At 33.0% G+C, this 23510-nt stretch overlaps 1 protein-coding gene across 1 annotated transcript in view; it reads left to right on the plus strand.

Moving 5' to 3' along the window:
- The window catches only part of LOC148953232 (uncharacterized), a 172159-nt gene that overhangs the window by 129069 nt on the left and 19580 nt on the right, over positions 1–23510 (plus strand). Inside the window, exon 4 of the mRNA XM_089087584.1 lies at positions 18990–19151. Within this exon, the coding sequence (XP_088943710.1) occupies positions 18990–19151 (162 nt within the window). The remainder of the gene's footprint in view (positions 1–18989; positions 19152–23510) is intronic.

The raw sequence follows: 23510 nt of genomic DNA on the forward strand, positions 1-23510 counted from the left end.
TTACATACATCCACAAAATTATATTGTGCAATCGAATAGAGTCTCCGATTGCAATCAAACTGGAAAGTGATCAGCCTTTAAAAGTGCTTTACGCAAAATGAAATTCTGAAATGCCATTTAGACTTGTGTTTTTTATTCAGTTACCCTTTCACTGTTACTAGGAAAGGGTCGTCCAATTTTAGTTAGGTGTTTTTATTTTAAGGTTTGGTTTTTATATTTTTATCAGTTTTATTCTGTACTGAGGACGGTCAAGCGGAGGTCTTGACCGAAATATTTGCATAATTTTTCAATTTTTTCACTGGCTGTTAATTGTCCTCGTTTCCTTCCTTCGCGATTTTTCGTTTAGTTAGAGTTCTAGTTTAGTTTTAGTTAAGAGTTTAGAGTTTTACCTTAGAGTCTTAGCTTAGAGTTTTAGTTAGAGTTGAACTTTAGTTATATTTAAGAATTTAGAGTTTTAGCTTAGAGTCTTAGCTTAGAGTTTTAGTTAGTGTTGAAGTTAAGTTTAGTTATAGTTAAGAGTTGAGAGTTTTATCATAGAGTCTTAGCTTAGAGTTTAGTTAGAGTTCTAGTTTAGTTTAGTTTTAGTTAAGAGTTTAGAGTTTTAGCTTAGAGTATTAGCTTAGAGTTTTAGTTAGAGTTGAAGTTTAGTTTAGTTATAGTTAAGAATTTAGAGTTTTAGTTTAGCTTAGTTTTAGTTTTACTTTATAGTTTTAGCTTAGAGTCTTAGCTTAGAGTTTAGCTAGAGTTGAAGTTTAGTTTAGTTATAGTTAAGAGTTTGGAGTTTTAGCTTTGAGTCTTAGCTTAGAGTTTTAGTTAGAGTTGAAGTTTAGTTTAGCTATATTAAGAATTTAGAGTTTTAGCTTAGAATCATAGCTTAGAGGTTTACTTAAAGTTGTAGTTTAGTTAAGTTTTAGTTAAGAGTTTAGAGTTTTTGCCTAGAGTCTTAGCTTAGAGTCTTAGCTAAGAGTTTTTGTTGAAGTTCTAGTTTACTTTAGTTTTAGTTAAGAGTTTTACCTTAGAGTCTTAGCTTAGAGTCTTAGCTTAGAGTTTTTTTTTAAGTTCTAGTTTAGTTTAGTTTGAGTTAAGAGTTTAGAGTTTTAGCTTAGAGTCTTAAAATAGAGTTTTAGTTAGAGTTGAAGTTTAGTTTAGTAATAGTTAAGAGTTTAGAGTTTTAGCTTAGAGTCTTAGCTTAGAGTTTTAGATAGAGTTGAAGTTTAGTTTTAGTTAAGGGTTTAGGGTTTTAGCTTAGTCTTAGCTTAGAGTTTTAGGTATAGTTGAAGTTTAGCTTAGTTATAGTTAAGAGTTTAGAGTTTTAGCTTAGAGTCTTATCTTAGAGTTTTAGTTAGAGTTCAAGTTTAATTTAGTTATAGTTAAGAATTAAGAGTTTTTAGCTTCGAGTCTTAGCTTACAGTTTTTGTTGAAGTTCTAGTTTAGTTTTAGTTAAGAATTTAGAGTTTTAGCTTAGACTCTTAGCTTAGAGTTTTAGTTAGAGTTGAATTTTAGTTTAGTAATAGTTAAGAGTTTAGAGTTTTAGCCTAGAGTCTTAGCTTGGAGTCTTAGTTAGAGTTTAAGCTTAGTTTAGTTATACTTAAGAGTTTAGAGTTTTTAGCTTAGAGTCTTAGCTTAGAGTTTTTGTTAGAGCTCTAGTTTAGTTTTAGTTAAGAGTTTAGAGTTTTACCTTAGAGTCTTAGCTTAGAGTTTTTGTTAGAGTTGAAGTTTAGTTATAGTTAAGAATTTAGAGTTTTAGCTTAGAGTCTTAGCTAAGAGTTTTAGTTAGTGTTGAAGTTAAGTTTAGTTATAGTTAAGAGTTAAGAGTTTTAATATAGAGTCTTAGCTTAGAGTTTAGTTAGTGTTCTAGTTTAGTTTAGTTTTAGTTAGTGTTTAGAGTTCTAGCTTCAAGTCTTAGCTTAGAGTTTTAGATAGAGTTGCATTTTAGTTTTGCATTAGTTAAGAGTTTAGAGTCTTAGCATAGAGTTTTATCTTGAAGCTTAAGTTAGAGTTGAAGTTTAGTTATATTTAAGAGTTTAGAGTTTTTAGCTTACAGTCTTAGATTAAAGTTTTGTTAGAGTTCTAGTTTAGTTTAGTTTTAGTTAAGAATTTAGAGTTTTAGTTTATAGTCTTAGCTTAGAGCTTTAGTTAAAGTTCTAGTTTAGTTTAGCTTTAGTTTTACTTAATAGTTTTAGCCTAGAGTCTTAACTTAGAGTTTAGCTAGAGTTTAAATTACGTTTGGCTTAAGTTAGCTATCTTGAGTTTTAGCTTAGAGTCTTAGCTTAGAGTTTTAGTTAGAGTTGAAGTTTAGTTTAGCTTTAATTAATAGTTTAGAGTTTTATCTTAGAGTCATAGCATAGAGTTTTATTTAAACTTGTATTTTAGTTAAGTTTTAGTTAGGAGTTTAGAGTTTTAGCCTAGAGTCTTAGCTTAGAGTCTTAACTTAGAATTTTTGATGAAGTTCTAGTTTACTTTAGTTTTAGTTAAGAGTTTTACCTTAGAGTCTTAGCTTAGAGATCTTGTTAAAGTTCTAGTTTAGTTTAGTTTCAGTTAAGAGTTTAAAGTTTAACCTTAGAGTCTTAGTTTAGAGTTTTTGTTAGAGTTCTAGTTTAGTTTAGTTATAGTTAAGAGTTTGGAGTTTTACCTTAGAGTCTTAGCTTAGAGTTTTAGTTAGAGTTGAAGTTTAATTTAGTTTTAGTTAAGAGTTTAGAGCTTTAGCTTAGAGTCTTAGATTAGAGTTTTGTTAGAGTTCTAGTTTAGTTTAGTATTAGTTAAGAGTTTGGAGTTTTTAGCTTGGAGTCTTAGCTTAGAGTTTTTGTTGAAGTTCTAGTTTAGTTTAGTTATAGTTCAGAGTTTAGAGGTTTAGCTTAGAGTCTTAGCATAGAGTTTTAGTTAGAGTTGAAGTTTAGTTATAGTTAAGAGTTTAGAGTTTTTAGCATAGAGTCTTAACTTAGAGTTTTAGTTAGAGTTAAAGTTTATTTTCAGTTAAGAGTTTAGAGTTTTACCTTAGAGTCTTAGATTAGAGTTTTAGTTAGAGTTCTAATTTAGTTTAGTTTTAGTTAAGAGTTTAGAGTTTTTAGCTTAGAGTCTTAGCTTAGAGTTTTTGTTGAAGTTCTAGTTTAGTTTTAGATAAGAAATTAGAGTTTTAGCTTAGATTCTTAGCTTAGAGTTTTAGGCTAGTTAGAGTTGATGTTTAGTTTAGTAATAGTTAAGAGTTTAGAGTTTTTAGCTTAGAGTCTTAACTTAGAGTTTTTGTTAGAGTTGAAGTTTAGTTTAGTAATAGTTAAGAATTTAGAGTTTTTAGCTTTGAGTTTGTGTTAGAGTTCTAGTTTAGTTTTAATTAAGAGTTTAAGGTTTTACCTTAGAGTCCTAGATTAGAGTTTTAGTTAGAATTGAAGTTTAGTTATAGTTAAGAATTTAGAGTTTTAGCTTAGAGTCTTAGTTTAGAGTTTTAGTTAATGTTGAAGTTAAGTTTTGTTATAGTTAAGAGTTGAGAGTTTTAGCCTAGAGTCTTAGCTTAGAGTTTAGTTAGAGTTCTAGTTTAGTTTAGTTTTAGTTAAGAGTTTAGAGTTTTAGTTTCGAGTCTTAGCTTAGAGTTTTAGTTAGAGTTGAAGTTTAGTTTAGTTATAGTTAAGAATTTAGAGTTTTAGCCTACAGTCCTAGCTTAGAGCTTTAGTTAGAGTTGAAGTTTAGTTTAGTTATAGTTAAAAGTTTAAACTTTTTAGCTTAGAGTCTTAGCTTAGAATTTTTGTTAGAGTAATAGTTTAGTTTAATTTTAGTTAAGATTTTAGAGTTTTACCTTAGAGTCTTAGCTTAGAGTCTTAGTTAGAGTTCTAGTTTAGATTAGTTTTAGTTTTACTTAATAGTTTTAGCTTAGAGTCTTAGCTTAGAGTTTAGTTAGAGTTTAAGTTAAGTTTAGCTATAGTTAACATTTTAGAGTTTCAGCTTACATTCATATAACAATTTTGTAGTTGGAGTGGAAGCTTAGCGGCGAAGAAACTAATGGTTTAGAAGATGAGCTCAGCGTTTCTTCCTAGAGTCTTATTTCATGTTGTAGTGCAGTGTACAGTTAGTTAGGAATTTTGAGACTTAGCATGTGATCTTGTCTCGGAGTTCTTGCTTATAGTTTTTGCTGAATTTATAGTTTCCTTTAGTTTTAGTTAAGAGTCTATAGTTTTAGCTTAGAGTCTTAGCTTAGAGTTTTTGTTAGAGTTCTAGTTTAGTTTAGTTATAGTTAAGAATTTAGAGTTTTAGTTTAGCTTAGTTTTAGTTTTACTTTATAGTTTTAGCTTAGAGTCTTAGCTTAGAGTTTAGCTAGAGTTGAAGTTTAGTTTAGTTATAGTTAAGAGTTTGGAGTTTTAGCTTTGAGTCTTAGCTTAGAGTTTTAGTTAGAGTTGAGGTTTAGTTTAGTTTTATTAAGAATTTAGAGTTTTAGCTTAGAATCATAGCTTAGCGGTTTACTTAAAGTTGTAGTTTAGTTAAGTTTTAGTTAAGAGTTTAGAGTTTTTGCCTAGAGTCTTAGCTTAGAGTCTTAGCTTAGAGTTTTTGTTGAAGTTCTAGTTTACTTTAGTTTTAGTTAAGAATTTTACCTTATAGTCTTAGCTTAGAGTCTTAGCTTAGAGTTTTTTTTTTAAGTTCTAGTTTAGTTTAGTTTTAGTTAAGAGTTTAGAGTTTTAGCTTAGAGTCTTAAAATAGAGTTTTAGTTAGAGTTGAAGTTTAGTTTAGTAATAGTTAAGAGTTTAGAGTTTTATCTTAGAGTCTTAACTTAGAGTTTTAGTTAGAGTTAAAGTTTAGTTTTAGTTAAGAGTTTAGAGTTTTAGCCTAGACTCTTAGCTTTCAGCTTTTGTTAGAGTTGAAGTTTTGTTTAGTAATAGTTAAGAGTTTAGAGTTTTAGCTTATAGTCATATCTTAGAGTTGTAGTTATAGTTCTATTTTAGTTTAGGTTTAGTTTAGAGTTTATAGTTTTTAGATTAGAGTCTTAGCTTAGAGTTTTTTTTGAAGTTCTAGTTTAGTTTTAGTTAAGAGTTTAGAGTTTTAGCTTAGACTCTTAGCTTAGAGTTTTAGTTAGAGTTGAATTTTAGTTTAGTAATAGTTAAGAGTTTAGAGTTTTACCTTAGAGTCATAACTTGGAGCTTTAGTTAGAGTTGAAGCTTAGTTTAGTTATAGTTAAAAGTTTAGAGTTTTTAGCTTAGAGTCTTAGCTTAGAGTTTTTGTTAGAGTTCTAGTTTAGTTTAGTTTTAGATGAGAGTTTAGAGTTTTACCTTAGAGTCTTAGCTTAGAGATATAGTTAGAGTTCTAGTTTAGCTTAGTTTTAGTTTTACTTTATAGTTTTAGCTTAGAGTTTAGTTAGAGCTGAAGTTTCGTTTGGCTATATTTTAGAATTTGGAGTTTTAGCTTAGAGTTTTAGCTTAGAGTTTTAGTTAGAGTTGAAGTTTAGTTTAGTTATAGTTAAGAGTATAGAGTTTTAGCTTATAGTCATAGATTAGAGTTTTAGTTAAACTTGTAGTTTAGTTAAGTTTTAGTTAAGAGTTTAGAGTTTTTGCCTAGAGTCTTAGCTTAGAGTTTTTGTTAGAGTTCTAGTTTAGTTTAGCTATAGTTAAGAGTTTGGAGTTTTACCTTAGTCTTAGCTTAGAGTTTTAGTTAGAGTTGAAGTTTACTTTAGTTTTAGTTAAGAGTTTAGAGCTTTAGCTTATAGTCTTAGCTTAGAGTTTTGTTAGAGTTCTAGTTTAGTTTATTATTAGTTAAGAGTTTGGAGTTTTTAGCTTAGAGTCTTAGCTTAGTGTTTTTGTTGAAGTTCTAGTTTAGTTTAGTTTTAGTTAAGAGTTTATAGTTTTATCTTAGAGTATTATCTTAGAGTTTTAGTTCGAGTTGAAGTTTAGTTTAGTTAAGAGTTTAGAGTTTTAGCCTAGATTCTTAACTTAGAGTTTTAGTTAGAGTTAAAGTTTATTTTCAGTTAAGAGTTTAGAGTTTTACCTTAGAGTCTTAGCTTACAGTTTTTGTTAGAGATATAATTTCGTTAAGTTTCTTGTATGGTTTTATAGTTTTAGCTTTGAGTCTTATCCTAGAGTTTTTGTTGAAGTTCTAGTTTAGTTTAGTTTTAGTTATGAGCTTATAGTTTTAGCTTCGTCAATAAAATCGTGTATTCTTCTAGAGTTAACGTTTAGGTTAGTTATTCTTATTGTTTTGGTGTTTTAGATTAGTACAATAGCTTGGAGCTTTAGCTAGAGTGGAGATTTTGATTAGTAATACTTAAGAATTTAAAGTTTTTAGCTTTGAGTTTTTGTTAGAGTTCTAGTTTAGTTTTAGTTGAGAGTTTAAGGTTTTACCTTAGAGTCTTAGCTTAGAGTTTTAGTTAGAGTTGAAGTTTAGTTATAGTTAAGAATTTAGAGTTTTAACTTAGAGTCTTAGCTTAGAGTTTTAGTTAGAGTTGAAGTTTAGTTTAGTTATAGTTAAGAGTTGAGAGTTTTAGCCTAGAGTCTTAGCTTAGAGTTTAGTTAGAGTTCTAGTTTAGTTTAGTTTTAGTTAAGAGTTTAGAGTTTTAGCTTCGAGTATTAGCTTAGAGTTTTAGTTAGAGTTAAAGTTTAGTTTAGTTATAGTTAAGAATTTAGAGTTTTAGCCTAGAGTCCTAGCTTAGAGCTTTAGTTAGAGTTGAAGTTTAGTTTAGTTATAGTTAAAAGTTTAAACTTTTTATCTTAGAGTCTTAGCTTAGAGTTTTTGTTAGAGTTCTAGTTTAGTTTAATTTTAGTTAAGATGTTAGAGTTTTACCTTAGAGTCTTAGCTTAGAGTCTTAGTTAGAGTTCTAGTTTAGCTTAGTTTTAGTTTTACTTAATAGTTTTAGCTTAGAGTCTTAGCTTAGAGTTTAGTTAGAGTTGAAGTTTAGTTTAGTTATAGTTAAGAGTTTAGAGTTTTAGCTTTAGTCTTAGCTTATAATTGTAGTTAGAGTTGAAGTTAAGTTTAGTTCTATTTACGAATTTGGAGTCTTAGATTAGAGTATTAGCCTAGAGTTTTAGTTAAAGTTGTAGTGTAGGTAAGTTTTAGTTAAGAGTTTAGAGTTTTAGCCTAGAGTCTTAGCCTAGAGTCTTAGCTTAGAGTTTTTGTTGAAGTTCTAGTTTACTTTAGTTTTAGTTAAGAGTTTAGAGTTTTAGCTTAGAGTCTTAGCTTAGAGTTTTTGTTAGAGTTCTAGTTTTAGTTTAGTTATAGTTAAGAGTTTGGAGTTTTACCTTAGAGTCTTAGCTTAGAGTTTTAGTTAGATTTGAAGTTTACTTTAGTTTTAGTTAAGAGTTTAGAGTTTTAGCATAGAGTCTTAGCTTAGAGTTGTTGTTGAAGTTCTAGTTTAGTTTAGTTATAGTTAAGAGTTTAGAGTTTTATCCTAGAGTCTTAGCTTAGAGTTTAGTTAGAGTTCTAGTATAGTTTAGTAATAGTTAAGAGTTTAGAGTTTCAGCTTAGAGCCTTAGCTTAGAGTTTTAGTTAGGGTTCTAGTTTAGTTTAGTTTTAGTTAAGAGTTTAGAGTTTTACCTTAGAGTCTTAGCTTAGAGCTTTAGTTAGAGTTGAAGTTTAGTTTAGTTATAGCTAAGAGTTTAGAGTTTTTAGCTTAGAGTCTTAGCTTAGAGTTTTTTTTAGAGTTCTAGTTTAGTTTAGTTTAAATTAAGAGTTTAGAGTTTTAGCTTAGAATAATAGATTAGAGGTTTACTTAAAGTTGTAGTTTAGTTAAGTTTTAGTTAAGAGTTTAGAGTTTTTGCCTAGAGTCTTAGCTTAGAGTCTTAGCTTAGAGTTTTTGTTGAAGTTCTAGTTTACTTTAGTTTTAGTTAAGAGATTTACCTTAGAGTCTTAGCTTAGAGTCTTAGCCTAGAGTTTTTTTGAAGTTCTAGTTTAGTTTAGTTTTAGTTAAGAGTTTAGAGTTCTAGCTTAGAGTCTTAACTTAGAGTTTTAGTTAGAGTTAAAGTTTAGTTTTAGTTAAGAGTTTTACCTTAGAGTCTTAGCTTAGAGTTTTAGTTACAGTTGAAGTTTAGTTTATTTATAGTTAAGAATTTAGAGTTTTAGCTTAAAGTCATAGCTTAGATTTTTTGTTAGAGTTCTAGTTTAGTTTAGTTTTATTTAAGAGTTTAGAGTTTTTAGCTTAGAGTCTTAGCTTAGAGGTTCTGTTGAAGTTCTAGTTTAGTTTAGTTTTAGTAAAGAGTTTAGAGTTTTAGGTTAGACTCTTAGCTTAGAGTTTTAGTTAGAGTTGAATTTTAGTTTAGTAATAGTTAAGAGTTTAGAGTTTTACCCAAGAATCTTAGCTTAGGGTCTTAGTTAGAGTTGAAGTTTAGTTTAGTAATACTTAAGAGTCAAAGGCAGCTACTGCGTATATAATGTTCTCCTTTGCGTTCGCTATTTATAAGCTATTGATATAGGCGTGATCAGGTATGCATCACCCCTTGCTAGAAATATTCCGTATCGATAATTGCCTTTCGAACTGGCCTCGATTCTGTTGTCATGATCTAAAAATGATCAGTTTATAATTACGCATATTTATACTAGTAGTTTTTGTTTTTACTAATATCATTTTTTGTAAAACTATCTGCCGTGTGCCTTCAGCACGAAAATTTATTTTGGATATACTACGCACATATTGAAACATGTTGACAAGTTTCCCATCCATTAAGAGTGAATTTTCATTTAACGGTTTCACAGCTATTAAAAAAAAATTTCTAGACAAAGAGTTTTTTTTTGATCAATTATTATTATGAAACATTACTATTCGACACTTTTTTTTTGATTTTGCACCAACTAGGGGTATTTCCATCTCTCAGGTTTTTTAATCGTCCTACCTGTTTGTGCGGTTATTTTCTTCTCGGTTTCTTACGGTTTATTCTTTTTATGTTTTGATAACGATATAACATCAAACTCTTTGTATTGTTTTCTCAGGAATTCTTGACCCTTTAATTTTTTTTCTTTTGCATTCGCGGCCGCTGGGGTCAGTTTTGATTTTCCTGTTTCTTTAACTGCCATCTGGTCTGATTCGTTGACAGACTCTTCGGAAATAATTTCTGATGATCAAGGAGGCACACTTGTGCCTCTTTAAAGAGGCAACCAACCACAATGTTAAGCGATTTCTGCTGTCTCGCAGAGAGACAACGGTGATCGCATTTTGTAGCCCAAGCTCCAACTAAGAAACTCGCAAAATTTCACCCTCCTCCGACTTTATCTTCATGGGTAAAAGTGGGCTGGAAGTTTCAACCCTCCGACCACAGCCCTCTTTAACGTTGTCCGATTGGGCTGAAATTTTAAGATTAAGCTTTCCTAGGGCCTGGGAGCTTATCCTCGCAACGGATCCGGGTGAATGATGACTCATTCGAAGTGGAATTCGACCTGTTAGTGCCTTTTGATATTTTCAGACCGAAAAAATTATCCCCCGAATTTACAATTACGAAAAACCTCGTTTTCCTATAAGAGCCCATGTTAATTTTTCCCACCAAAGCCCCCTTTAACGTTGTCGGATCGGGCTGAAATTTACAGCATAAGCTTTCCTGGGGCCTAAGAGCTTATCCTAAAAATTTCAGCTCAATCCAATCCTTTCTTCCCTATTTTCCAAAAACCAAATATCAAGTTTTGTGGGGATTTGCTTGTGTCAAAAATAGATACGAGAGACTAAAATAATATAACAAGTGTCTCTGTGGTACAATGGTCGCTGTTCCTGACTGGCAGGCGGAAGATCCGGGTTCGATTCCCTGTCAGAGAAAATTTTTTATATACTGAATTTAAAGTTTAAAAAAGAAACTCAGTTTCTTTTTTAAATCCACTTATCCTCGAAATTTCAGCTCAATCCGATCACTCCTTCCCTGTTTTCAAAAAAATAAATATAGCCACTTAATGTTCCTTTCTATTCTTTCTTTTTTTATCAGCCACGCCTACAGGCCACAGTTGGCAACGGATCCGGGTGAATGTAAACTGTACAAAAACGTGCAAAAATAATTTGAAAAAAAACTACGTTTTCTAAAGAGTTAAAGAGGCTGAGTTACAAGGTCGAACCTTAAAACGTACAGGGATTAGAAGGCACAGTTGGGGGGCTACCACCCCCCAATCCCCCCACTTTTGCAGCCTCTTTTGTTAAGGCTTTTTAAGTCCTGTACCCAGCAATCAATTGGTCGTACCAACACGAATGAAACTGTTTCAATGGCATTTTTTTAATATCTTCTGAGGATTTGGCAATGACTACTCAGTCTGTTACAGTTATAACTACAAACTTGTCTCTGTGCCAGGTAGTGTTATGTACTCAGTGTGATCATGTATGATGGTAAAATAAATGAACCTGAACTGCTAGTTTATTCTGAACTCTTCTTCTGCTTCCTGTTTTTCTGTTCAAAATTGTTAAAGTTCATCACAGTATAGCTTGTTATTGGTTAGGGAAAAATCTCCTGAGGAAACGGAAAATAATAATTCTCAGTAGGGTTTTTAATCAAATAAATGCAATAGGGTGTTCTTATGGTAAAAAATTCAAGCAGACTTTATTTTAGTTGTAAAACAGTTCTTTGCAAGGGCAAAACCGGGGGGCGGTAGCCCTCATCGATAAAAGATGCAATAGTTGTTTTTATGTTGAAAAACTACAGCCGACTTCGCTTGTGTTGCAAACCTGTTCTTCGCAAGAGCAAAGGCGGAGGGTGAGGGGGCCGGCAGCCCCCCAAAATAAATAACCTTAAGAAAAGAGGCTGCAAAAGCGGGGGGTTTAGTGGGCGGCAGCCCCCAACTGTGCCTCCTAATCCCTGTACGTTTTAAGGTTCGACCTTGAAACTCAGCCTCTTTAACTCTTTAGAAAACGTAGTTTTTTTCAAATAATTCCGTATTACAGCTTTTAGAAGTGGTACTTCACGTTTTTGAGGTAGAACCTGCTCGTTCTTCATATATTTCTTCTCCTCTGGAAGTAGAAGGTTTACTTTCCAATCCCTCTCTTTGAATTCTCGATTCGGGAGACTTAAACGATTCTTGAGAGCGCTGAGAGGAATCAAATTTCTTTGCAGGGTGCCTTGATTGTTTAAATACCATGTCTTCGGGGGGATGAGGCATTTTCTGCACTAGTTTCTCCCTCCATGAAGACCATTCTTTAGTCTTAACCTTAGATACTGTTGTATCATGATACTGTCCTTCCAGGGAATCTCTGCAAGTTTGATCCTACGGTAATATGCTTTACCTTGTTTTTATGGGTAAGTTTATTAAGTCTAAAGCTTCTCGCAGATTTGTTTTTATTGAATCTTTGGAAGGATTTTTCTCTACAATATTACCCGGTGTTTCTACAGCTGTGTTTAATTCATCCTGTAGTAATAGAGGTCTCTCTATTGGGATTGCTGGGGATACCATTTCGTCTGGAAAGCTTTTGGGGGGACAAAGAGTAGAAATTCCAAGAAAAAAGAATCGGGTTTTTGGAGATAGGGTATAATCTAGCTGTCCTGAACTGGCCGATGATGAACTTTTTGGACTTTTTGGCGTTTTTATTCTCACTGGTATTAGGAACTTTCTTTTGGGAAAAACCAGATTTTTCATGGCTAAGAATTCCTCAAAGTTTTCCTCATCGCTGATTTTCAAAATAATCTTGTTTGAAATTAAAGGGTTTTAACTCAGCCAACCTTGACTGAGGGGGTTAGTCTTCCACGTCTGGCGAATCGGTAGATGTGGGTTTTGATACCCATCTTTCTGGAAATTTGGATCTTTCATTCGACTAACATGTACCCTATAAGTTCTTTCATTATCGGGGTTTGCCGTTTTAAAAGTAAAACCTGTATCATATTTTTTTATTATTCTATGCGGTTCAAAATATTTATTGGAAAGTTTTTTGCCTTCCGTTTTTGCTTCATTCTTTAGGGAGACGCAATCTCCTATCTTAAATTCTTTTCCTTAACTTTGGTTAAGTTTCTTAGTTCTTGACTTATTTTGGATTTTTCCAACTCTTGCCTAACTATCTTTTAAGTTTTCCTCATTCTATTTATGAGCTCTTGTTTGTAATCCTCTGTGTTATTATGATATTGTCGGGACTTAATAATATCTTCATAAGATATTATAAAGTCGCCGCCAAATAATAAATAAAAAGGACTTTCTTTAGTTGTTTCTGAATAGGCAGTATTGATTATGTTGGTTAAATATGGTAGGAATTGATCCCGGTCATTCCTGTTACCTTTCTATAAATGCTTAAGATATTCGAAAATGTTTTATGCCTATCTTCGATTTTACAATTAGCTTGTGGATGATAAGGAGATGTCACCAATTTCTCTATGTTGAGAAAACTCATTACATCTTTTGTTACCTAGGAGACAAAATTACTTCTATTGTCACTTATTACCTTGTTAGGAATACCAAATTTTGAAAATAATTTCGCTAACGCCGGGCTCGTGGCGTATGCGCCTTGATTTTTTAATGCTTTAGCAAAAGTAAATCTGGAAAAGTGATCTATAACTGAAAGAATACAAGTATGGCCTCTGTTAGAAACAGGTAAGCCTCTACTGGTCCCGTATAGATCAAATGAGATAATATTGAAAGGAAACCTTTCTACTGGAACTCTTCCCATTGGGGGGTTAGGATAATCTTGTTTTTTTTTAAGCTACTTGATTCGAATCTACTTACAAAGTCCTTAAGTTTTTTTAATGCCGACGGGACATAAAAATATTGTTTTAATTTATTAAAGGTTTTGGTTATTCCTAAATGCCAACCTGTATCTGAATGAAAAAATTCGAATGCAGGCGTTATTAAGTCTTGAGGTAATACAGGAATTAGTGAGGTTTGGTTTCTATTTGCCTCAGCTGTCACAATTCTGCATAGGATTTTGTTCGTCAATGTCATAATAAAAATTATCTATTTCTTTTCCAAGAGTTTTGAATTTATCGGGTAATTTACCATCATTCACAAAATGATTAATAAGTGCAAGACACATTTCATCCTTAGTTTGATTTCTTTTTACATTCTTCAAGGATAAGGGACAATAGTTATTCTCATTTTCTTCTATTGTGTCTTTAACTTTGTTTTTCTTGTATTTGCGTTTACTCTTAGTATTGATTGCATTAATTTTTTCTTATTCGGCTTCTGACGGGATATTTTCTGGGAATCTAATGAAGTAATCACAAGCTGCGTTTTGTTTGCCTTTTAAATATTCAAATTCGTAGTCTATGTCTTGGATTTTCATAATCCATCTTGCTAGAATTCCAGTGGGGTTTTTGAAAGTGCGAAAGAACTGCATACTTTTGTGGTCTGAACTAGCTTAAATTTCCGACCTACTAAATAGTGTCAAAATTTGTCCAAGTGGTGGGTTATAGACAACAGTTCTAAGTTTGTGGCGGAATAATTACTTTCGCCTTTCGATAGAGTTCTGCTTGAATAGCATATAACTCTTTCTTGTTCTTTCTCATCAGACGGTCCCTGTAGAGGATCAGAATTGTCTACCATAATTATTTGAGAAAGAATAGCACCTATGCCCTTCGAGCTGGCATCAGTTGTAACCACTAATTGTCCGTTCTCGAAATCAGGTAACGATAATATTGGTTCAGAAGTAAGTGCCTTTTTGAGACGGTCTAAGGAAGTTCGAGCTTCCTGGGACCAGGTAATATTTTGGGAAGGATTGTTTTGGAAGTTCCCTTTAGTTAATTCCGTTAGGGGTTTCAGAATTAGGGTGTAATTGCGTATGAATTTTCTAGAGTAACCACAAAGGCCTAAAATTCCTCTTAATTGCTTCTTAGTTCGAGGGGGTCTAAGATTTTCAACACATTTTATTTTGTCGGGATCTGCGGATAACTGACCTTGAGTCACCAATACTCCTAAAAATTTGATTTTAGGTTTCAATAAATTTACTTTTTCAGGCAGGCATTTTAAATTGCCGTCTCTGCATTTCTCAAACTTTTAGCTAATGTTGCTAAATTTTGTTCTGCATTTTCACCTACGCATACCACATCGTCGACGAAGTGAATGATATTCTTTAATCCTCTTAATAGATGTAACAAGGGTCTACATAACGCGCTTGAACCTGTCTTAAGTCCAAAAGGTACTCTTAAGTATTCATAGGATCCGCATTCAGTTGTAGAAAACGCAGTTTTATAGACATTTTTTGCGCAATTTTTACTTAGTGATAGCCTTGGGTAAGATCTAAGGAAATGAAAATTTTGTTTTTACTTGAGATAGAGTCAAGAATTTCATTTATTCTTGGTGAGGGAAATTTATCACTAACTACTTGCTTATTAAGGGCTCTATAGTCTACTAAAAGTCTTTGGTCACCATTCTTTTTTGGGACTAAGATGACCGGTGCTGAATACGGGCTAATACTTTGGCGTATAAATTTTTTTTTTTCTAATTCGTGAATTTTATTTTTTAACCAATTCTTATGCTTGTATGGGATATGATATGGCTGTTTTGCGACCAGTAATCCTGTGGTTTGAATTGAATGTTCATAAGACGGTATCAATCCAATACCGTCTTCAGATGCGAAAAACACATGTTTAAAATTCCATAATAACTCGCATAATTTTTTGTATTTCCATGTCAGTAATATGGTCCATGTTGAATTTGTTTAAAAATTGTGATTTAGTTAGGGGGTATTTGTCATAAACCAACAAATAGAAAAATCTAAAAAAAAAAAAAAACATACGAGACTGTGGCCAGTGGAGAGAAATGAAAACAACAAAAACAACGCGGATATTTCGCCTGTATACAAACAAAGCGTCTTCAGCACGAAAGACACACAAGAAGAACAAAATAAAAAATAAAATAAAAAAATTAAAAAAAACAAGATAAAACTAAAAACCAATAAAACCACCACCAAAAAAAAACAAAAACAAAAATGTACAATTGGCGCAAACTGATCCACGTAGGGAAAAGATGCTAATATAGAGTTACTTCAGTTTTTTTATTTTTCCTCAGTTACTCTGGTGTCATCACTGAATTAACACTATATTAACATCTTTTCCCTACGTGGATCAGTTTGTGCCAATTGTACATTTTTGTTTTTTTTTGGTGGCGGTTTTTTTGGTTTTTAGTTTTATCTTGTTTTTTTTTGTTTTTCTTGTTTGTCTTTAGTGCTGAAGACGATTTTTTTGTATACAGGCGAAATATCCGCGTTGTTTTTGTTGTTTTCTTTTCTCTCCACTGGCCTCAGTCTCGTTTGTTTGTTTGTTTTTTAGATTTTTCTCTTTGTTGGTTTTTGTCATGGCTGGCCAGTTCGGTTTAAGATCTTTCATTCGTCAATTGTATTTGTCATTTGAGGTATTTATACTGTTAACTAGATTTCTTTTGGAATTTTTCCACTTTTCTAAATCCTCTTCCGATATAATTTGGATTTGAACTAGGCATGTTCCTTTTTTTATCGTAATTTTATCATTTTCATGTGTATTAGTTACCAAATAAAACCTTCTCCTTTTTCGTAGGATATAATCTGTTCTTCACATAACAGATTCTCGGGGATTTCATCCAACGGATATGCAAACCAGGTTTCACAATTGTCGTTTACCGGTTCAGTCATTTGTGAAATTTGAATTCTTTGCATCGTTTTGGGAGGGACTTTCGTTTTCCGTACTGTGAACCCATAATATTTCTCTTCGAACTCGTTTTCTATTAAGTTTAGACTGGCACTATTTTGCGTCATGTCTTCCACGAATAACGTTGGTTGCGCATGAACCGCGTTGGGGTTTAGTACTTTCTTCCATGATTCAACTATTTTATTAATTTCATTCGACCTATATTGTTGCATATCGCATATTTTTACTTTTGTGGATTCAATCCACTTGTTGTGCGAATTTACTTTCTTAGTCTCGGAGGAGAGAAAATTTCTGGCGATACAATTTCCTCTACGTGGCCAGAAATGAGGTACAAAAGATTGTATTCTCTTCACTGTTGTATCCTCTTCCTCTACCCGTCGGGGAGAAGAATTTGCAGGGTATACGAGCCTTTCATTCGCTACGTCTAATAATCTTTTATTTGACTTTAAAAAATTGGCGCCTATAATGGCTTCGTATGGAAAATTATTGCATATTATAAAATTGGTCGGAAAATTTATATTATCATTTGTCGCTATTAGGAAAATTGAGCCCTTTGCCTCCAATTTATGCCCTGTTACACTTGGTAAATTGGGATAATTATAATTTTTTTGTCGCTTGATATACGAGGGTAATTTATTGAATACACATGAGTTTATTATGTTAACTGTCGCGCCAGAATCTACTTGTTCTTTAAAATAAATATTAGCCAAACAAAAATCATTGAATATAGGTAACATATTGTTATTGGCACTAAAAAACGGTACTATTATTGCGTAGGACCTATAAAAAATTCTGGCTCCCTTCTTGGTCCTTTTTATTCTTCTAGGGGGCCTGATGCGTTTCCCTGTGGGTTAATTTCCTATGTTGGTGCTTGCGATAGAGATTCAGATATGTCTGCGGGATCTCTAGCTAACTGATTTACATTTGTTTGCCATGTATTGTTACGCGTATTGGGATTTCATGTGCCGTTGGCTCGTGGTATTTGTTCATTTCGCGCCATCTGAAAATTTGTATTTTCCGTCGTCAAATTTTCTGTATTTCTGTTAAATCTCGTAGGGGATACCATTCTTGCACTATACTGGTTTTGCCGAGTATTTGAGTTTGGGAATCGATAGTTATTTTGTCTGTTGGGGGAGGATTTCTGTACACTTGCTGGCTTGGTGTATACAAACCTGGCCTACCAACAGGGTTGTGGGGTAATGGTAGGTGTAATCCTCTACGCCTATAACCTCCTGACCCATTGGCATTTAAATTTGTTCTTCCGAACAAATGGCTGTCATAATGTGGTGCTGTTTGGCCTTAATTATTTCGAAAACGGCACTTTTTCGCGATATGTCGGGGACAATTACACGTATAGCATCTTATTGCCGTTGAATTCTTCCCATAACTAATTGGTTTAGTATGCTGAAAGTGTACGGTTCTCTGCCTAGCAGGTTCTTGTGTTCTACTTTTCTGTGGTACTGGGGAATTACCCCTTGAAAAGCAATCAGGGGGAACTTCGCGTGACGGTCTTGCGATTGATTCGCCTAGGGTATTTTTTCTTGACTTATTGTGGTTTGCTACAATCGTGTCAATTTCAATCATTCGTTCCACCTCCTGAACTGCCAAGTCTAATGTTTGAATATATTTAGATATTATCATTCTATATAGCTTTGGGGTCCGCCCTTGTAAGGAGGCATGTAGTATAATTTCTCTTACATATTCTCTTACATTCTGTGTTTGGTCAAAGCATACCGTCCCGTGTTTTAATTTATTTGTTGAACTTATTTCTATAAATCGGTCTCGAAACGCTGTTAGTAATTTGTCTACCGAATTTATTGTGAGATTGTTATCATCCCCTACAGTATTTTCAATTTGTTTTAGGAAGGTTAAAGCTTGCCCTCTCAATCTTAGAAGTAACATGCTTACCCGTTATTTTAGCTCTGTTTTAGTTATCTCTACAAATTGGGCCAATTGGATATTGAACTCATTTACATATGATTGTCCGTCATGTTGGGGAATAGATTTTGTTATTTAGACATTTTTGCGACTAGTTTTTGCGCAATTAATAGTTCACTTAATTCTTTTGACATGTTGGCAGTTTTTTTAAGTAGTTAAATTGTTATGAACGTTATAAAATTACACGAACACAACCAATTGACTCTTTTTACTTAGCCTATTGAGGGGAAAACTACTAATTATCTCCTATACGAGATATTTTTAAGAGGGTGTCCCTACTATTAGCTTAAGGATTCTAGACTTAGGCACTTTTTGTTATCAGTCTGTATGTGTCTATTGATTTAAAAATAGAAAAAAGATTTGTAGTATAACTAGTTCTCGTGTTTTTCTCAGAGTCTAATGGCTACGTCAATTATAATGGGGGGGATTATTGCTCATTTATAGTGAGGGAATTTTACTGATAGGCCTTAAAGTGGTGGGAATTGTCTGGTTAATTCGAGTTGAACATTGCACCAAATGTAATGGGGAAATAGGATTGACTCTTAAAGTTACTGTTGAAGAACTCCTAGCATAGAAGCGTAGCCATAACATCCGGGGTCATCTCCTTACCAAGCTCCTTTAATAATACCTGAAAATTATCTTCTCTATGAGAGCGTTACCTATGGAGAGACTTGAACTTGTTACCTACTACCTATCGGAATACAGACATATATGAAAGATAAACACAAATAAGAAAGTAATAGGCTCATTGAGACTTACATTTAAGTATACAGCAGAATAAGAGTATAGATAAAACTTCAATGGTACAGACAGAATGATTTTTCCTCAATGATCTCTATAATCATAAACTTAACCAAAAACACATTTTAACTCAGATATATCACGGGTTTCGCTTCTGAGCAATAACAACTATTTCACGATTGCCCCGACTCCTCTTGGAGGACCCCCCACATTATTATTATGCAGACAAAATAAGATTATTATGCTGATAGACGGTCCAATAGTTTTATCGCAGCTTTTAATCATTCAAATTTCACATTCCTCAAAGTACGCAATACTTTGTTTTAAAACAATGTCCAACAGTCAGATAACCACTTTTCGCAAATATTCAAATCCCTCTTATCTTTTAATATCAAAGGAATGCACTTCTTTTGTACCCGTATTTTCAGCTTTTGAAATCTGTCAAGCGTGCTGAAGTCCCTTTTGTTCAATTCGCGAAATTCAAATCCTTCTCATTTCTAATTTCAAAAGAGCCCACTTACTTTGTATTCAAGTCTCTTTGTTCTGTAGATAAAAGCGGATGATGTTTTACAAAGTAAAACTAAGTATGTATGCGAATATTAATCATCTTTTTACTTGATGTTTTAAAGAGATATCCGACTGAGAACAAATACGGTTTTTCTTTCCCTGTTAGGAATCCAGACGAAAGCTTGAAATGGAATTCAAACGCAATTAAGGGGAGTTTAACTTATCTCGAAAGTATTTTCAGAAGGAAATAAGTTTTTTTATATTTTAAGTTATTTTATTTTCTTCTCACGGTACATTACATTACATGACTGAATATAGTTTTGTTAATTTTAGGAATAAAGAGAGTGCCGCACGTCGATCTAAATGTGTGTTTAAAAGCAGATATACATTTTGCACACCCTACACGGTGTGATATGTATGTGCAGTGCCTTCATGGAAGACCAGTTGCAAGAAATTGTGGACCAGGGACGTATTGGGATGTCACAGGGAAAGGAAGTATGTATCTGTTCAGAATACACCTTATGGCATGGAAGGCATTGAGTAGCTAGTTTCTGTACTGATGAGTGCTTAAAAATCAACACACTTAGAAAATACTAGGGTTTATTTCTTACGACTACAATGTTTACAAGTGAGCAATTTGTATCGAAATGAACATCATGCAAAACTTTTTACAGGCTATTTAGAGCTCTGGTAAATTGTTTCTACGGCCTTGTCCATATTATCTGCAATCAATTTGGCATTCTCTTTCAGGCACATTGAAAATTTTTAGCACTGAATTGATCCATGAGGACAAAATGACATATTTCCAACCTTTACATAAATAAGATTCCTCAAACACTAAAATGTTTTAAAACTGTTCCGACTTATTACCGATGTGTTTACTTTCCAGAAGATTTTTCTTGTCAGTTTCCAAAAGACAGAATTGGGATTTGCAACATCATATTGATTTAGTTTTTAGTTTTCAAACTTTTTAGGAAAGCTAACTTTTTAAAAGAACAGAATTGATCCCCAAGACTTTGAAAAATAGATTTTGCCCCTCCCCTTTAGATTTTTATGAATTTACGACCCATACCTCCCCTCCAAAGGGGAATGACCTTTGATGAGATTCGATCAAATTGTGTACTTAGAACTAATTGTGCTATAAATGTGAGGACTTTAGAAATGAATTTACAGTAGACTGGAGCTCAAGAAAATAACCCAAGTGATGTAACTGTGATCAATCCTGATCTATAAAGTTTAAAAAAAACTAGAAATATGATATATAAATTTGAAAAAAAAACTTTATAATGCTTAAAATCTTTGGAAAAATGTTGAAGAAAATCTAGGGTAAAAAAAGGCATACTTTTACCAACAGAAAATAGAATACCAGTTAAAATAAGCGCAGCTCTCTAATAAAATGGTCTAACGAGTTGGCAGTAGAAGTTAATTATTTTTAATAGCTATGAAATAAGTCTCTGGCCCTCTACTTGTGATGTATTTTATTACTGTCATTTTGTTAATGAAACAAAATTCATTTAAAAACCACTACTTATTATTTATTTATATAGCAAAGCGTTCTATGACATATTTTGCAAAGTAGTTTAAATCTGGATTTCTTCTGTTTTACGAAAATGTTTCTGGGTGCCAGCAGTCTGCAGCATAATATCGCCTTCTAAACTACGACCTCTCTATAGTTCACCATTTATCAAGGGTTTTTCTCTCTTTTTTTTTGTCTCAAAGACTATTACACTTGCAATAATATCGATTTTTTCACCTTGGCATAATATTCAATCCTTTTAAAAGCTTCGAAACATACTCTGTACCTAAAATCTGATAAAGGTGGGGCTTATCCCACCTATTTCAGCATTTACCCCCAGTGTCGTCATTTCCTACAGCCGGTGATTTTCTTTGACCAGTATCAAACTTGAAATTTTCTCCAAGAAGTCAAAGGCAATTCGATTCATCTTTCATTTTTTTTTTATTTCCAATTGCATCATACTTGTTAAGGTTACTCATAAAAATGTCATTTTTTCAATTTTAACTAAGATGGTAGGATCATAACAGACTAGAAGAAAAACTCTAAAAAAAATGTCTATTTAAATAGATTAATTGTTTCCTGTCATCCTGTCTAATAGTTAAAAGGAGCTAAAAACCTAACTGGTATCCACGTCGAAAATTTTGCTTATATTCTTAACCTGATAACGTTGGTCAGGTGTCAATCCTAAAACATGGTAATCCACCTGAGACTTTAAGCGAGCAAGTCTATAAGGTTTAGGTCACTTGTTCGCCTGTGAGTCCAAGCAAATTCAGTCCCCTGTTCTGCATACAAGTCCAGTGGACATTGTCCGTCATGAATCAACCCAAAAATCTCAATCATCCCATAGTTCTATGACTATCTACCTTAGTTCTGCCCTGCGATGGATGGATGGATGATAGAGTATCTGTCTATCAACAAGTGAAAATAACATCATTTGTATATAATCCTGAAAAAAGTTTATGCCAGATTTGCCTCTCACTCAGACTATCTGTCTTGGCTTTATCTCCAAGTAGCCACGGCTTGATGGCAACTTGATTTGAATTAAAAATCAAGTTGCAATTAGTCGCAATTAGTATTGACACCAGTGTTTCCACTTAAAATTTTTTCAAATCCCTAGTAGACTGGTGGAGAATCCCTAGAAATCCCAATTTTAAATACCAAAATCCCTAAAGGTTTCCCCATTTTCTGATTTCTTCAAGTCACAAGCCTTGTTATGCTGACTTTTAATAGCATTTGTTCAAGACGACTTATTTTGCAACTCAAGACCTTTTACTGGTACCAAAATATTTTTTTATGACTTTTAAAATAATACTTTGTGTTTACCGACTAGTTAAGTTCGGTTTTGATTTACAGATTCCAGTGCCAGATCTCAGATTCTGGACCATATTAATATATTTTTTTTTTCCGTTATTTTTTCCTTCTCTATTGTTTTTTTTTTTTTTTTCAGCCCCTTCGTTTTTTTTTGAATTTTTACGTAGGATTGGCATGAATGGTTTCCAACTGGTCGCTTTTTTAAAAATTATTTTTTTTTAGACTTTTTTCATAGTGAATTGTGTTAGATGTCTAAAAAAATGTCTGAAAAAAAGAAAAATTTATCTGCCGACGGATCTGTCAAAAGGTGACTGAAATTATGATATTTAAGGATAGAAAATTGCTTAAAATGTACTTTGAGTAATACAAAAAAGGTAAAATATGAAACAATACTTAGGCATTTCTCACATTCGTGTAGTAAGGTGCAGCAAGGCGAAATAGACTAAGTAAGAGAAATAGATTTCAATTCTGTTTTTAAAAATTTCAATTTCAAAACAGATTTCAATTCTGTTTTCTGCTGCGCGTGACCAATCAGAGAGCTTAATTGGTTGCGTCAGTAGGTCAGTGGATATGGTGGTAAAAAAAAATATTTTCAACATTGATGAGAATTTGCCTCATCCACTCCTGTTCCATTTGTTTCCATCCCATGATACTTTCCCATACTTTCAAATAAAGGGTGGGAGGAAATGAGGCCTTAGTGACTGAGCTGATACAGGGTCAACCATTTCTGCATATTTATAAATGTGCAGAGATTCAATGGAAAAAGATTGTGCAGCTCTGCGCCATGAAATTCAACTGCGTCATGGGGCATATCTGGATCTGATTCTAGTGTCAAGAGAGAGACCTGCCCATTTGGACCTAAGTAAATACTATCGAGAGGAAGGTAAACACTTCGGTCATTCACATTAAGTTGAAATGCATTTGTTGATACATAGTCCTTCTTCATGAAGCTCATAGACAGTTCCTTGATAAGAGATTCAGTCACTAGTTTCAAGCGATAAAACAGTGGTTTTTCAGCTTGAAAAAGTACATTAGATTCAGTAACCAATCCCAATGCAAAGGGAACAAATTCAGACATGCACTTCATGACTGGGTTCAGATTTGTGTATACAAGCGTTGGCCTCTGGTGACTTTGTGCTGCGGTGAGTTGTTAGGAGTAGTAATAGTAACAGTTTTAGCGTAAAGAGCAAGGTATTGAGGAGGGGGGAACCCTTCATATACGGAATAAATCTATGAATATTAATGCAAAAATTTTGTTTCAATTCTCATGTACGGTGAGCCAAAGTCGGACCTGCATTAGCTAAAAAAACGTTCAGAAATTAAATTAAAAATATTTTTTTTTTAATTGAAAGTAAGGAGCGACATTGAAACTTAAAACAAAAAGGAGTTATTGTTTTAAATGTTTTGAATAGTAGATTTGCGACAAAGAGTCAAAATTTAACATAAAGAGTGAGGCATTGAAGAGGGGCGACCCCTTTCATATACGGAGTAATTTCTGTTCGTTTTAAGTTTTAATGTCGCTCCTTACTTTCAGTTAAAAAAAAACTTGTTTTTTAACTTAATTGCAGATACGAGCTTGAAACCTCTATAGAATAGGAAGTTATTCACGCTCATTAGGCATTTCAATAACAAACAAGAGAATTTGGAGAATTATTGGAGTATCGATTAGATATTAGAAGTAAAAACTAAAACCATTAAACAATTCCTAGAGGAGACACCCCACCCCCTTCAAGGGAGTAAGTCCAGCATTTTAATTGGGGACAAGAGGGGTCCATATCCGGATATTCAAGGGGCATGGGCTATATAATAGATATTTTCTCCAAATTATTGGGAAGGGGGCAGCTGCCCCCCTCCCGATACGACACTCCTGTCCCCTTACTCCCTACCGACTTCAATCATCAAACTTTAATCGATTTAACATATCTAGTTAAATCGCAAATTTTATTATTGAAAGCACCAAGCCGTATTTTCTTTTTCAATAATTTTTTTTGTTTCAGAAAATTATATTTAATGCATACCTACCTTCT

This window comes from Artemia sp. Qi Xiang Cuo, chromosome 4 (assembly GCF_049724085.1).
Source record: "Artemia sp. Qi Xiang Cuo chromosome 4, ASM4972408v1, whole genome shotgun sequence".
NCBI classification, from domain to species: domain Eukaryota; kingdom Metazoa; phylum Arthropoda; class Branchiopoda; order Anostraca; family Artemiidae; genus Artemia; species Artemia sp. Qi Xiang Cuo.